Source organism: Chionomys nivalis, chromosome 15 (assembly GCF_950005125.1).
Source record: "Chionomys nivalis chromosome 15, mChiNiv1.1, whole genome shotgun sequence".
NCBI lineage: Eukaryota > Metazoa > Chordata > Mammalia > Rodentia > Cricetidae > Chionomys > Chionomys nivalis.
The window spans coordinates 41,074,582-41,088,385 of NC_080100.1; the positions used below are offsets into that span (position 1 = coordinate 41,074,582).

The 13,804-nt window shown below is 39.9% G+C and overlaps 1 protein-coding gene across 2 annotated transcripts in view; it reads left to right on the top strand.

Moving 5' to 3' along the window:
- Positions 1–81: 81 nt before the first annotated feature.
- Cwc27 (CWC27 spliceosome associated cyclophilin) overlaps positions 82–13,804 on the top strand; it is a 178,696-nt gene continuing 164,973 nt past the window's right edge. For both annotated transcript variants that reach the window (XM_057789743.1, XM_057789744.1), the window contains exons 1-3: positions 82–306; positions 7,639–7,735; positions 11,166–11,278. In XM_057789743.1, coding sequence (XP_057645726.1) covers positions 265–306; positions 7,639–7,735; positions 11,166–11,278 — 252 coding nt within the window. In that variant the 5' untranslated portion in view covers positions 82–264. The remainder of the gene's footprint in view (positions 307–7,638; positions 7,736–11,165; positions 11,279–13,804) is intronic.

Genomic DNA, 13,804 nt, shown 5'->3' on the forward strand with positions numbered 1-13,804 from the left:
GATGTTTTATAATTTTTCTAGTTACCCGAAGGACACGGAGTTTCCCCCTCCGGAGTTAGCGGTGTTCGAGTCCGGGAGCAACATGGCGGCGCCCATGCGGGGCTAGTTTGGGGACTCACTAGTGTTTGGTACGGCTGTCTTGCCCGACTCTGACCGAGTAAAGTTTCCCCCAAGTACTCACGTTAAAGAATTGTCTACTAACAGGCGGACACCGCCATCCGCTCGCGACCCCACTAAGGAGCGGAGTCCTGAGCCCTGACCAAGATGAGTAACATCTACATCCAGGAGCCGCCCACGAATGGGAAGGTGAGAACTTCTCCACCATACCTGGACACCCCAATTGAGAGCTTCCTGATCTAGAGAGGGGAGGGAGGGGCGGGTGTCGGGTATCATAGAGTTGGGAAGACCAAAGGACATCCGTCCACCCTGATTCTGGACAGTGTTGCGTCTACGTTTATTTACGTTGACACGTCTCAGCATATTCTTGAAAGCATCCTTGAGCAGCTTCTCTATTCGCAAGTCTTCTGGCCCTTTAACTTCCTTGACCCAGGTCTGTGGGCGCCTTCTAGTGTCTGTTGTTTATAAAAGACTTATGCTGGGATTGTTCAATTTTGTTGTTTTGTAGGATCATGTTTATTAAATGCCTGCCAGGCACCACACGTTCTACGAGGTGCTGGTGATACAAAAGTTGGTACACAGTTATCTAATTGTCACCCTGACAGAACAAATAACTTAGTTTGGGATTTGGCTAGCTCAGGAAAATCTGCCTCATAAGGTCTCATTATGTAGTAGTCAACCCTGGCTGCTAAGTCCCTAACTTGTCTCGGCCTCCTGAGTGACTGATGACATGACATGCATCACCACACCTGGCTTTGGTAGGTGCGGTTCTTGAAGAGGAGATTATATTGCCATGGCAGTTTGATGGAGTGAAAAACTGGAAATGATAGGAAAAAACATCTTGGAGGAGATATCTTTGAGATAATTTCTTTAAATTTATTTATTTATTAAAGATTTCTGCCTCCTCCCCGCCACCGCCTCCCAATCAACTCCCCCTCCCTCAGCAGCCCAAGAGCAGTCAGGGTTCCCTGCCCTGTGGGAAGTCCAAGGACCTCCCACCTCCATCCAGGTCTAGTAAGGTGAGCATCTAAACAGCCTAGGCTTCCACAAAGCCAGTACGTGCAGTAGGATCAAAACCCAGTGCCGTTGTTCTTGACTTCTCAGCAGCCCTCATTGTCCGCTGTGTTCAGCGAGTCCAGTTTTATACCATGCTTTTTCAGACCCAGGCCAGCTGGCCTTGGTGAGTTCCCGATAGAGCATCCCCATGTCTAATTGTCAGAAGCATCAGGACAATGTGGACTATTACCACATTGGAATGGGAAAGGATTCCCTGATAGGTTTTGTGATCAAGCTTTATTTCTTAATAGTGTCCATCTCAATTAATAAATACTGATAGCGAGCAAATAGACTGAGCATTCTGCTATGCAGGCCCTTCACATTGCTGAACATTTGCTGCACACATATGCTCTTTTCCTGTTCAAATGTCACTCTTAACAAAGAGGCCTGTCAAATAGCCTGTCAAATCTCAGTGATGCCCTGGGTCTCAGCACTTTCTGGCCCTCAGGGTATAGTTTTTAATAGTATCTTCCTTTTGTTTTAGAATACAAACAATATAGAGACAAAATATGAGCATCTAGAAAAATGCTTGGCGCATAGGTGATGGAGTTCAAATGCTGTGAAAGAGAATGGATTAGCAAAGGAGCTGATGCTGTGTTCTTTAGCTTCTGAGAGGCACTGCACACAGGAGGGTGAGGTTAAACTGTTGTGAGTCTCGGGCACATTTAGTTGTTCTACTCTCATACTCTAAGGACTTTTTTTTTTTTTTTTTTTTTTTGTTTTTTTCGAGACAGGGTTTCTCTGTGGTTTTGGAGCCTGTCCTGGAACTAGCTCTGTAGACCAGGCTGGTCTCGAACTCACAGAGATCCGCCTGCCTCTGCCTCCCAAGTGCTGGGATTAAAGGCGTGCGCCATCACCGCCCGGCACTCTAAGGACTTTTTAAGAAAGGAAATATAACAGGTTGTCATATGAGTCCTTGTCTGTCCTGGAACTGGTTGTTTACTTTAGGGAAAGATTTGACATGATCTTAGAGAAAAAGCACTTCTAAACAAGAGATCATTCATTTAACAAATATTTTTAAAATTGTGTATGTATAAGCATGTGTGCGATGTATGTGTGCGTTCAGACTTTCGCACATGCAGATGCCACATCACGCTTGTGAAGGTTCAGGTATAGCCTAGCTGATGGTCCTCATATTCCACCTAGTTTGAAGCTGCATCTCTTTTCTTTGTTGTTTGATGCTGCATATGCCAGCCTATGAGCATCTGAGGTTCTCTTGTCTCTGTTCTTCAGCTCACTATAAGAGCACTGGGATTAAAGACACAGAGCGGCTGGGTTTTCTGTGAGGTCTGGGCATTTGACCTCAGGTCCTTGGGCTTGTATGCAATTTACCCACTGAACTATTGCCCCAACCCAACATTTTTTTTCCCTGGAAAACACATGCAAGGTTTTATGTTAGGTTTTAAAGATGGCCTGGAAGAAAATCCATCATTTTATTGTTGAGTCAGTTGAGTGAATTGTGTGTTGACTGATGTTTTTGTCCCACCAGGTCGCACAGCTGTTTAGTCCCAAATAAACTCACAGAGGTCTACATTAATCATAAGCTGGTTGGCCTAGTAGCTTATTAATTAATTCTTATATCTTACGTTAACCCATTATTCTTGTCTGTGTTAGTCATGTGGCTTGGTACCTTTTTTGGTGAGGCAGTCACATCTTGCATCCTCTGTGCTGGGTGACAGCTGCAGACTGAGTCTTTCCTCTTCCCAGAATTCTCATTGCCACGCCTCTACTTCCTTCCTGGTCACTGTCACCCCACCTATACTTCCTGCCTGGCTACTGGCCAATCAGCATTTTATTAAAAATAATACAAGTGACAGAATAAAAGACCATTGTTCCACAACAACTGTGTATTGATAAAATAATTGTGTGAATAGCCGGGCGGTGGTGGTGCACGCCTTTAATCCCAGCACTCGGGAGGCAGAGGCAGGCAGATCTCTGTGAGTTCGAGACCAGCCTGGTCTACAAGAGCTAGTTCCAGGACAGGCTCCCAAACCACAGAGAAACCCTGTCTCGAAAAAACCAAAATAAATAAATAAATAAATAAATAAGTAAATATTTTTGTGTGAATAAAAATATAGCTACAAATTATGATGAATATGAGTTTTCTTCTGAGTAGAAACAGGCCGAAGGAGACCATAAGATATAATCTCCAGCTTGTTTAGAGCCTCTTCTCTAATGGTGCTTTAGGCACTGAAGGAGCGTGGTTGGAGTCAGAATCAATAGCAAGCAGGGTATCACATAAGAAGAAGTTAATGTGTGACACCGACTCATCTCTGAATGCCATCATGGCTGAAGGAGGAAAAAGCCATTATTAATTTAGTAGCTTATCAGTGAAAGGTTTTAAGATATGCAATGTGTTTCAACCACACTTTTTCCCCCTAGGTATAAGTTTTCAGCAGAAAAAAAAAAGAATATAGTCATGGCTAGTGTTTTTTGATTAATATAATAATATATAATAATAAGATAATAATATATAATAATAAGATAATAATAATAGCTATCTGTATAATAGCTCATTTCATCCTCACAACAAATCATTGGGCTAGTATGTCTGTTTTGATAGAAGGAAACTGGTCACTATCATGTCCCAAAAGTCCAAGCTAGTAGGTGGAAGACTCAACTTTGAAGTTGAGCAGCTTGACACAACATGTTGAGGGAAGGGTAATGTATGTTACTTTATTCTTAGAGGTGGTTACTAAACTAGTGAAGGTGTATTTTGGGCCTGGACCACTATTCCTGGGGTACTAGGAGAAAATATGCATCAATTTGTATTCTCTTTGTTTAATTATATGTGTGTGTGTGTGTGTTTGTATAACTTATGTATGTATGTGTATAGATTGATTCCAAGAAACCACAGTAAAAACACACATGCACATACACAAAGTCCAGGTACTTGTCAGTCAGATTTTTAATAGTATGTTGCAATTTTCAATGATTAGTTACATGGATTTATGGTACCTAGATTAACTAAATCAGCCTTAAAAACTTCATTTTAAAGATAATAATAATGTAATAATTTAGCCTGGTGTTGTGAGAATTCATTCCACCAATAGATTTGGGGTACCGATTGGAGGGTGTGGCCTCTCGTCTGTGAATGTGATTTCTTATAAGGAAAGAGGGAGGTGTTCACTCTCTCTCTTGCTCTCACGCTGACTTGAATGGTAAGAGTGAAGCAGGTGGCTTGCTATTGATGCTTTTGCCCCTTGGGCAGAGCAACTGCAGCAGTGTCTAACCTGCTCTGTATCAGTGAGTGTTCACCCCTATTATATATCTAAATAAATTTTTTCAACCTCTCCCAGACTCCCATGGATTCTCGCTACATGGTGTAGCACACCTTTAATCCAGCACTTGGGAGGCAGAAGCAGGCTGATCTCTGAGTGCAGGGCCACCCTGGTCTACAAAGCAAGTTAAGGACTACACAAAGAATCCCTGTCTTGAAAACAAACAAACAAACAAAAAATGTAAAAACTTGCTGGTTTGTGGTGGTACATCCTTTTACTATCAGCACTCAGAAGGTAGAGGCAGGTGGACCTCTGTATGTTCAAGACTGTCTGGTTCACAAAGAAAGTCCCAGTGAGACCCTGTATCAAACAAACAAACGAACAACAACAACAAAAAAACCAAAATAAATACAATGTAAAAATGTAAGCAAACTATAATAAAATGGTAGTGTTTAAGCATAGGAAGTCTGTCAGATAATTAGAATTTATGAAGATTTTTGGGATTACGTGTTTCAACTTCTTGTTACAAATGAACTTGATTAAATATTTGCTCTGTCTTGAAATATTTGTCCCTAAGATTATAAAGCCATTGTTTATGCTCTTACTGAGCTTTTAAAAACATTATAGAACAAATATAGAGAACAGGAAGACAGACGTCTTTAATTTCAAAGAAATGTAATTGGTGAGAGAAATCAGACATGAAAAAGCCCATTTTGTATGGTTCCATTTATATGAAATGTTCATTTGGCAATGTCCATACAGACATAACAAAAATTAATGGTTGCCAAAGGATGAGGGTGGGGGGAATAGAGAGGGACTGAAAATGGGTCAAGGTTTCATCGCATTCTAGGGTAATGAAATGTTTTAGAAATAGTGGCAGTGGCTTCCAAACTCTGAATATACCAAAAGCTAGTGAACTCTTTAACAGGGTAAAATTATTGATAAGTAGATTATCTCAATAAATATTATTTTTTGCTGTTTTTTATAAAATAAAATCGGAACTATTTTTAAATATGGTCTTTGAAACATCACAGAATTCTTTAAAAGGTGGATAAGAAAAGAAGTCTAGGTTCCCCCTAACAATAGTGCTTCATTTCAGAGATACAAGTTGTAATGAAGTAGATCAGGACGTGATGTTCATCAGGACTAATGGAAAGTTGGGAGAGAGTGCTTAATGTCATTTCAGGTTCATTTTGAGAAAGAGGGGGTAATCCAACTTCAGTTTGTATCACACACATACACACACACACACAGAGAGAGAGAGAGAGAGAGAGAGAGAGAGAGAGAGAGAGAGAGAGAGAATAAAAAATGTAATAAAAGAAAAAAATTGAGACAGGATCTCATTTTGTCGCCTTGACTGACCTAGGGCTTGCTATATAGAGGCTGGCCTAGAACTAACTCATAGAGATCTGCCTGCGTCTGCCTCCTGGGTACTAAAGGCACATGCCGCCATGCCTGGCTTTATGGGTTAAAGAACCCATAAACATCTAACATAGTGTAGATATTTCACTTCTTTCATTTTCATAGGCCGTGAAGGGTAGTTGTAGAAGAGCTGTGTGTTGCCCAAAAGATGCAATGCATTCATCGGTGTTTGTAATTCATGATAGCATTTCCCAGGCTTCTGAAACAAAGTGGTCACAGATTGTGCTAGGTTGGGGGAACAGGGTAAGGCAGTGAGATGTTCTTCTTACTTCACTGTTGAAAAGCATTCTCATTCAGTTTACAACCCCTAGGGCATCCTTAAAAGCCAGGGCTCTCCTGAACTGTGCTTGTGACAAGGCCAAGGAGCTTTAGGAAATGAGGACAGTGTGACTTACATCACGGGGACAGACTCCTCGTGAGGATCAGTTTAGTTCCAGTTATCTTGTGGTGTTTCTTTGCAAGAAACGTTCTGTGTGGTGACCACAAGTTATTGATACGAATAACTTCCTCTACAGTCGGGGTGGAAAAGAAAAATTGATACTGGAGAAATTAGACTCCAGCTGTGCCATGCTGGTCACTTAGGTACTAACATTCATTTTGGTTATTTGTAGTTATTGAGCTAGTTGTTGAATAAGCTGTTTGATCCTCCAGGCTTAGCAGAGATTTTGTTTGTTATGAAGTAACTAGTTCCACCAAAGAGAAACTGCTGCCATGAACCAATAAAAAGGAGATGATTATTTATACTACCTATTATAGAGATGCTGAATTTTAAGACATAACCGTTTTAGTGAGTCACAATCAAAGTGTGATTAAGAATATTCTTTTGGGCTAGGACTCTAGCTAAGGTGGTAGAGTACTTGCCTAGCATGCACAAGGCACTGACTTGCATCTCCAGCACTGCCTGGTGACACATACCCCTCATGCAAGTACTTTGGGAGATAGAGGCAGGAAGTTCAAGGAGTTCAAGGTGTGTTTGCGGTGAGTCTGGGCTACAAAGCTATAAGACTTTGGCTGATAAAACAAACAAAAAACAACCATGAAGGAACTGGAGAGATAGCTCAGTTGATAAAGTACTTGATGGATAAACATGAAGTGAGTCTGGATTCCCAATATCCTTGAGAAAAGTTGGGCATCGTGGCCTGTTTCTGAAACCTCGGACCAGGATCAGGGAGGTAGCAGAGACAGGTGATCTCTCAACTTGCTCCCAAGCCAGTCTCGTTGAGTGGCGAGCTCCAGGGTCAGCAGAAGAGCTGTATCAAAAAGTTAAGGTAAGGAGCTGTTGAGAAAGGCACTCAATGTTGACCTCTGGCTTCTGTGTGCAATACATGTATGTTCATTTGCACACATGCATAGGCAGAATATTTATTGCCAAACTAGAACTGGCATGGTTTTAATATAAAAGTAGAGTTCAAGAATAATTTCAAATGAATGATTGTAAAATTGTCTAAGACTGTCATAATTCAATGGGTTCATTAACTTCTTGATTTTATAATTTGCTAACCAATTTTATTGGAAATAAAGCAACAAGAAACAGTTATAATTCTGCACTCTTTGTTTTTAAATGAGTGAAGCTTGTCTTCTGTGATTAGAAAAAGTAAGTGCTTTTTTCTTCAGATTTTTATTTTGAAAACGGTGTATTGAATCATCTAATGATGATTGGGCTGTATTGAGTGTTTGAAGTTTGTTCAGTATGACAACAAAACCCAAGCAGAGTTTGTAAGATTTCTTCTAAAATTGAAAACTCATTAGTTAGTGTTGCAAGTCGCCTAGCCAATTATCAAGCAAAACAAATACTTAATATGATATCACGTTCTTTTTATAGGTTTTATTGAAAACTACGGCTGGAGATATTGACATAGAGTTGTGGTCAAAAGAAGCTCCAAAGGCATGCAGAAATTTCGTTCAGCTTTGTTTGGAAGGTCAGTATTGCCTTCATTAACATTTTGAGGAGAAACCTGCCTTAGTTTACAGATAATGGCAGTGTGTTGGACATTCTGGCCTGCTCATGTAATTCCAGCACTTGGGAGATTGATTCGGAAACATTTCTAGTTTCAGACTAGCCTGGGCAACACAGTGAGACTCTCTAAGTAAATAAAACCCTGGCTGGATGAGGTCTTTTTAAAAAGCGAAAAGAATAAACTACAATGTGTTTTTCACATTGAGGTCTGATGTTGGCCACATGATGTTGAGCAGTGTATAAGGAAACAGACTGCGGGGATAGTTCAGCTTTCTTCCAGGTAAACTGTAAATTGTTATACTTTTAACAGACACAAATCATGCCTGATACTGATCTCCTCTGCTAACTGCCACTCACTCCATCTTTCATTCGTTAAATACGAATGTGCCGTGAGCTTGCCTCTCATTCTGTGCTATTTTTTCCACTCTTGTTTTATCTCTGTACAAATGACTGTTAGGTTCAGAACTCCATCCATTTCTTCCTGCTTGTGTCTAATTGATCTGATGGCGTAATGGTCCTTCTCTACTGGAAACTTCTGTTAGCTACCACTAAACCAAATTTCAACTTCTTCCCCAGATGGCCTGCACTTTCGTCTCCATGACTGGGATTGCCTCCTATCTGGTGCTCCCTCTCGTTTCTCTGTCTTCTCTCTGTGCACATGATATCTGAAATTTTAGGGACTTGGCTTCCTAGCTCTCCATCATTTCCCGTTCCACTAATCATATGCCTTCAGCCAGTCACTCTGAATTTCCTCTTCTGCGCATCCTTGTACTAGATTTCTTCTAGTTCTCTCTCCCTCTCTCGGTCTTTCTCACCCTGTTTGCGTTTAAGCATAACTGTGTTTTATTGTTTTGTTCGCAGTCTGTTTTTCCACCAAGCTTACAACCTGGCCTTCACCGATTTGTTATCAATTGGAGTCATAACATGATCATTTTTCTTTGTAATAAACTTGGCAAAATTTTATATTCCCTTGAGTATTTTTTGTTCATGGATGTTTGTGTATGCAGCTATACATCCCACGCAGTCTTTATAGTTTCTAGTTGGCTTCTAGAATGCATTATATATGATTTAAAATACCTCCAGTGGTGGCAAGTCAGTGTTTTCCAGTTATACCTGGTTTTAAGACACAGTGTTATTCATGGTGTCAGAAAAAAATATTTTTGGAGAGAAAAAAGGTATTTAGGAATCCACAGTATCCTGTTGTCTAATATAGACAAAGCTCTCCAAATAGAAATTAGATAAATATAACACCACAGGGAGAATATTAAAGAAATAATAATAAAAGAATCCAGTCCCACAGATGAGACAAAGGAAATATGTCTGCAAAGATCATTATTAATAATTGCTATGGCAGGCAGTAAGGAAATCAAATCAGACAGGTAGTTTAGTTAGAAAGGCCTCGGATAACTGTCAACAAAGCTAAGAAACAAGAGAGACAGAGAAGCCTGACTTCTGGTAATAAGTTTAAAGAAGTCAAAAGCTCAAATTTTACAGGAGAGTGAAATTACAAAAACACTAGAAAGAATGAATGGTAAATTGCAACCCAGGACCAGGTGAATGAAGAAACAGAAAGGATCTGGATAGAATACGGCATTGAAATAAACATGAGGTTCAGCCGGGTGCTGCCAAAGCTCACTTGCATCAAAAAAGAACTATTCTCCCATTTATTTATAAGAAGACCAGGAGATATAAGTAAAAGATGGAAAAATCATAGAAATAATCAGATGAGTTTTCTTAATGAAACAGGCAAGAATTTAATGGGATTATTGTTGGGAAGGTTAACCAAAAACCTGAGAAGACTAATTTTAAAAAGATACTCTTGGCAAGAGAGGTGGCTCAGCAGTCAAGAACACTGGCTGCTCTTCCTGAAAGAAGCCCTGAGTTCAATTCCAAGCACCTACATGGCAACTCACAACTGTCTGTTACTCCACTTCCAGGAGATCCAGTGCCCTCTTTGGCCTTTAGGGTCACAATGCATGAATGTAGTATGTAGACATACATGCAGGCAAATCACACATACACACACACACATGCACACACACACACACAAGCACACACATTTCTTAAATGAGTAAACTAATCCAGAGAACTTCATTTAATCCTTTGAATGTATGATTCAAAGAAGTTAGGATGTTTTTGAGTCTTGTAATGCACCTTTCAAACAACAATAACAATGTGTAGTTCACAGAATTCAACAAAAATGAATGAAAGCCTGGAAGAGAGGGAGGGAGGGAGGGTGGGAGGGAGGGTGGGAGGGAGGGAGGGAGGGAGGGGGCGAGCTCAGTCCCCCATGTGGCCCTTGATGAAAAAAGCTTTCCTATTGAAAGATGGTCATATTCTGCAGAACTCAAAGATCTGTAATTACTATTTAACCTTGAACTTTAAGGTCTTTGCTGTATAGTTAGGAGAAACATCTAAATAAAAATAAGTTTTGAAAGTTGCCAGTCTAAAACATGATATGAAGCTGTTACAAAGAAGGAAAAGAAACAAAGCAAAAGGATACTGATTTTCAGTTTTCATAGGGGATACCCTGTAACTCAATGGGTGCTGGCTTCTGTCTTATCTAAGTGAACTTTTTTTCCTTTTTAATGATTCTAGTTCCAGAGAATAAAGTCTATGGGAGACCATATTTCATCTCTGCTGCATATTTATGTCTGTAAATATATTTATAATATAGTAATATATTTAAATTCTATTAATTCTATATTGATTTTCCTAAAATCAGTTAACAAAATAAATGACTATTCAATTGAGCTAAAACACATAATGCTATTTGTTTCATTTATTGAACAGTTTTTTTGAGGACAGTGCCAGAACTATGATCGGTTAGTAACTCTAGTGTCTGTAGTTTGTATATTTTTGTGTATTGGTATGTTAATTTTCTATTAGGAGAAGAGGAAGAGGCAAGAAATGAGCTATTCTTCTTTATCAAGGCTTCTCAGCTTCAGCACGATGGGCATTTGGAATGGAAACAAGCTTTTGAGTTTTAGAATGCTTATCCATATTCTTGCCGTCTTGTATTCCAGTAGGACTCCCCAGTGGTGATAACCCAAAATATTTTAAAATGTCGATAAATGTCTCCTGGGATACAGAATTGTTGCTTCCCTCTCTTCCCAGTTGAGACCCATTGATGTGTATTAAACTTATGTTTTTCACAGTAATCCAGACTGTGAGGAAATTCTAGAGAGAAAACAAAAACTAAAGCACCATTGTTTCTGTAGAGACATATAGAAATTTGAAGATTGAATGTTTTATAAGAAGAAGTGAGGAAGGACTTTGGTCTAAAAGTGTACTTAGCATTCTGGAAATTAAATCTGTGGCTTTGTTTGTATAGTAACTATGACAACAGAGTCATGCGATTTTTAGAAATTAATGTGTTAATTGTTTTTCAGCCTACTATGACAACACCATTTTTCACAGAGTTGTACCTGGTTTCATAGTCCAAGGTGGAGATCCCACAGGCACCGGAACCGGGGGAGAGTCCATCTATGGAGCCCCATTTAAGGTCGGATCAATTTACTGTATTCTAGGTCAGCTTGGAATGTTTCTCCAAAAGTGAAGTGTTCCTCAAGAAAACAGCTCATATAGTATACAAAATCATTGGCGTTAGAGTTACTCAGCAATAAGAACAAATATTACCTACCAAGCATTTTTCTGATTTATTTTATGGCAAATTTTTGTCCTAGATTAAATTAAGGTAGAACTAAAAATTGCAGAGGGAGGGAGGGAGGGAGAGAGAGGGGGGTGGGGTGGGGAGGGGGAGGTAGTGTTCAGAAAGAAGTCCATATGGCATGTTTCCTGATGTTTTGCTGTGTCTGATCTCAGCAGCCAAATTTTAGAACCTTGCATGTGCTATTTTAGATTAAAATAATTTGATTTAAATGTTGTATGGAATTTTCAGTAGTCTGCTTGGGCCACCACACCAGTCTCTGGGGGTAAACGAGAATTTCTTTCTTTCTGTTGTGGAGGCTAGGAAGTTCAAGTCACAGTGTCTGACAGTCCCTTTTCCTACCTTGAAGAGGTATGGGGAAGAAGAATCCAGGTCCAGTGTCTTGATCTTTTTTTATAAGGACACAAGCCTTATTGGGTTAGAATGAGAGCTCAACCCTTATGACGTCATCTTACTTTTTCACATTTAAAACCTTTGCTTCCTTGTCAGAGCCACAAATATAGCTGCACCAGGGATTAAGACTTCAATATAAAACTTTTGAGGGACCAATCTCCCACACTGGAGCTTACTATATATTATGTAGTTACTGTCCACAAAAACAACTCTATAGCACAAAGCCATGCATGGCGGACAGTCAGAAAGTGAGCAGAAGGAAGAGCCAAAGATATTAAAAAGGAAAAAGACATTTTAATAAAAAATGGGTACATAATTTCTTATTTTAAATTTTTATTAGATTTATTGTTTTTATGCCTGTCTGTTATATGTTCACCATGCTCTGCTTTCTGACAGTAGAGGTCAGAAGAGAGCATTGGATCCCTGGGGATGGAGTTGTGGATGACTGAACCACCATGTGGGTGCTGGTAACTGAACCCAGGTTCTCTGGAAGAGCAGCAAGTGCTCTGAACTACCTGCTGAGCCGTTCCTCTAGTCCTGGCCTGTGATTTCTTGACTGCCTGCATAAACTTAAGAAGGAAAAGAGTTAGTTTATTTAAGAAATTAGGAACAAGAATGGGCTCAAATATAGCAAAAATTGTGTTTGTTATTAGTCTAATTATAATAATGTTAGGTTCTCTGGGTGAGTAACTGCCAGTGGTTTTTAAAATCGGGAGACTTTTGAAAAAAAAACTTCATATTTATTCTAGTGGGAAAGAGTTTTTAGAGATTTCTTTCATCTTTTCCCAGGTCAGTGTGATTTTTAATTGTTTCAAAGTTTCTATCGAGGGCCCTGCTCTGTTGTGTTGGCTGGAATTACAGTATGTCGTACGGACTGGCTTTTAACTTGTGCCTGAGCCTCCGGAGTGCTAGGGTTGCTGGCATGTAGCATAGTGCCTCATCACAGCGTGATTGTGATTGTTGAGAAAAACAGTGAACTTCTTCTTCTTCTTCTTTTTAAAGCTTTGTTTTCCAGATGATAGTCACCCTGGAAAGTAGGTCATAGTATTTAAATAATCTCAACTGTCATTGTTAATCATATCTCATAATTTTAGGACCTCGACTTTATAGGAAATATCCTAGTGTTCTGTTAATCCCATTGCTTATCCTAAATTCTGTTGGCATTTCCTTTCTGAGTTTTTTCTTTGTTATTTCAAAATAACAATTAACTTTGTTAACTTCTTTCAGCTAGATAGATCATTTTAAACATAGTGTTTTAGTTAAGGTTACTATTGCTCTGATAAAATACCATGACCAAAAACAACTAGAGGAAGAAAGGGTTTATTTCCCTTTCAGTTTCATATAATAGCCCATTATTAAAAGCAGTGAGGTGAGGAGCTCACGCAGGGGCAGTAACCTGGAGGCAGGAGCTGATGCAGAGGCCATGGAGAGGTGCTGCTTACTGACTTGCTCCTCACGGCTTGCTCAGCTGTCTGTCTGTCTGTCTGTCTGTCTGTCTGTCTGTCTTTTTGTTTTCTGAAATAGAGTTTCTCTGTGTAACAGCCCTAGCTGTCCTGGAACCAGGCTGGCCTTGAACTCACAGAGGTCGCCTGCCTCTTCCTCCTAGAGTGCTGGGATTAAAGGTGTGTGCCACCACACCCAAGATCACTAGCCCAGGGATGGCACCACCCCCAGTGGGCTCGGCTTCTACCATCAACAACCAACCAAGAAAATGCCTTCCAGCCTAATTTTATGGGGGTATTTTCTTAATTGAGGTTTCCTCCTCTCAGATGACTTTAGTTTGTGTCAAATTGACAGGAAACTGTCCAGGACACACACATGGTATAGAAATACCACAGATTCCGGGGATTTAAACAGCAGGAGTGTTTTACTCACAGTCCTTATGAAAGCTGATCAGTCAGAGGTCAGGGTGTGTGGCTCTCTGGTTCCTAGTGGGATGTACTAGAGTTTAGATCTTAAGAATAATGT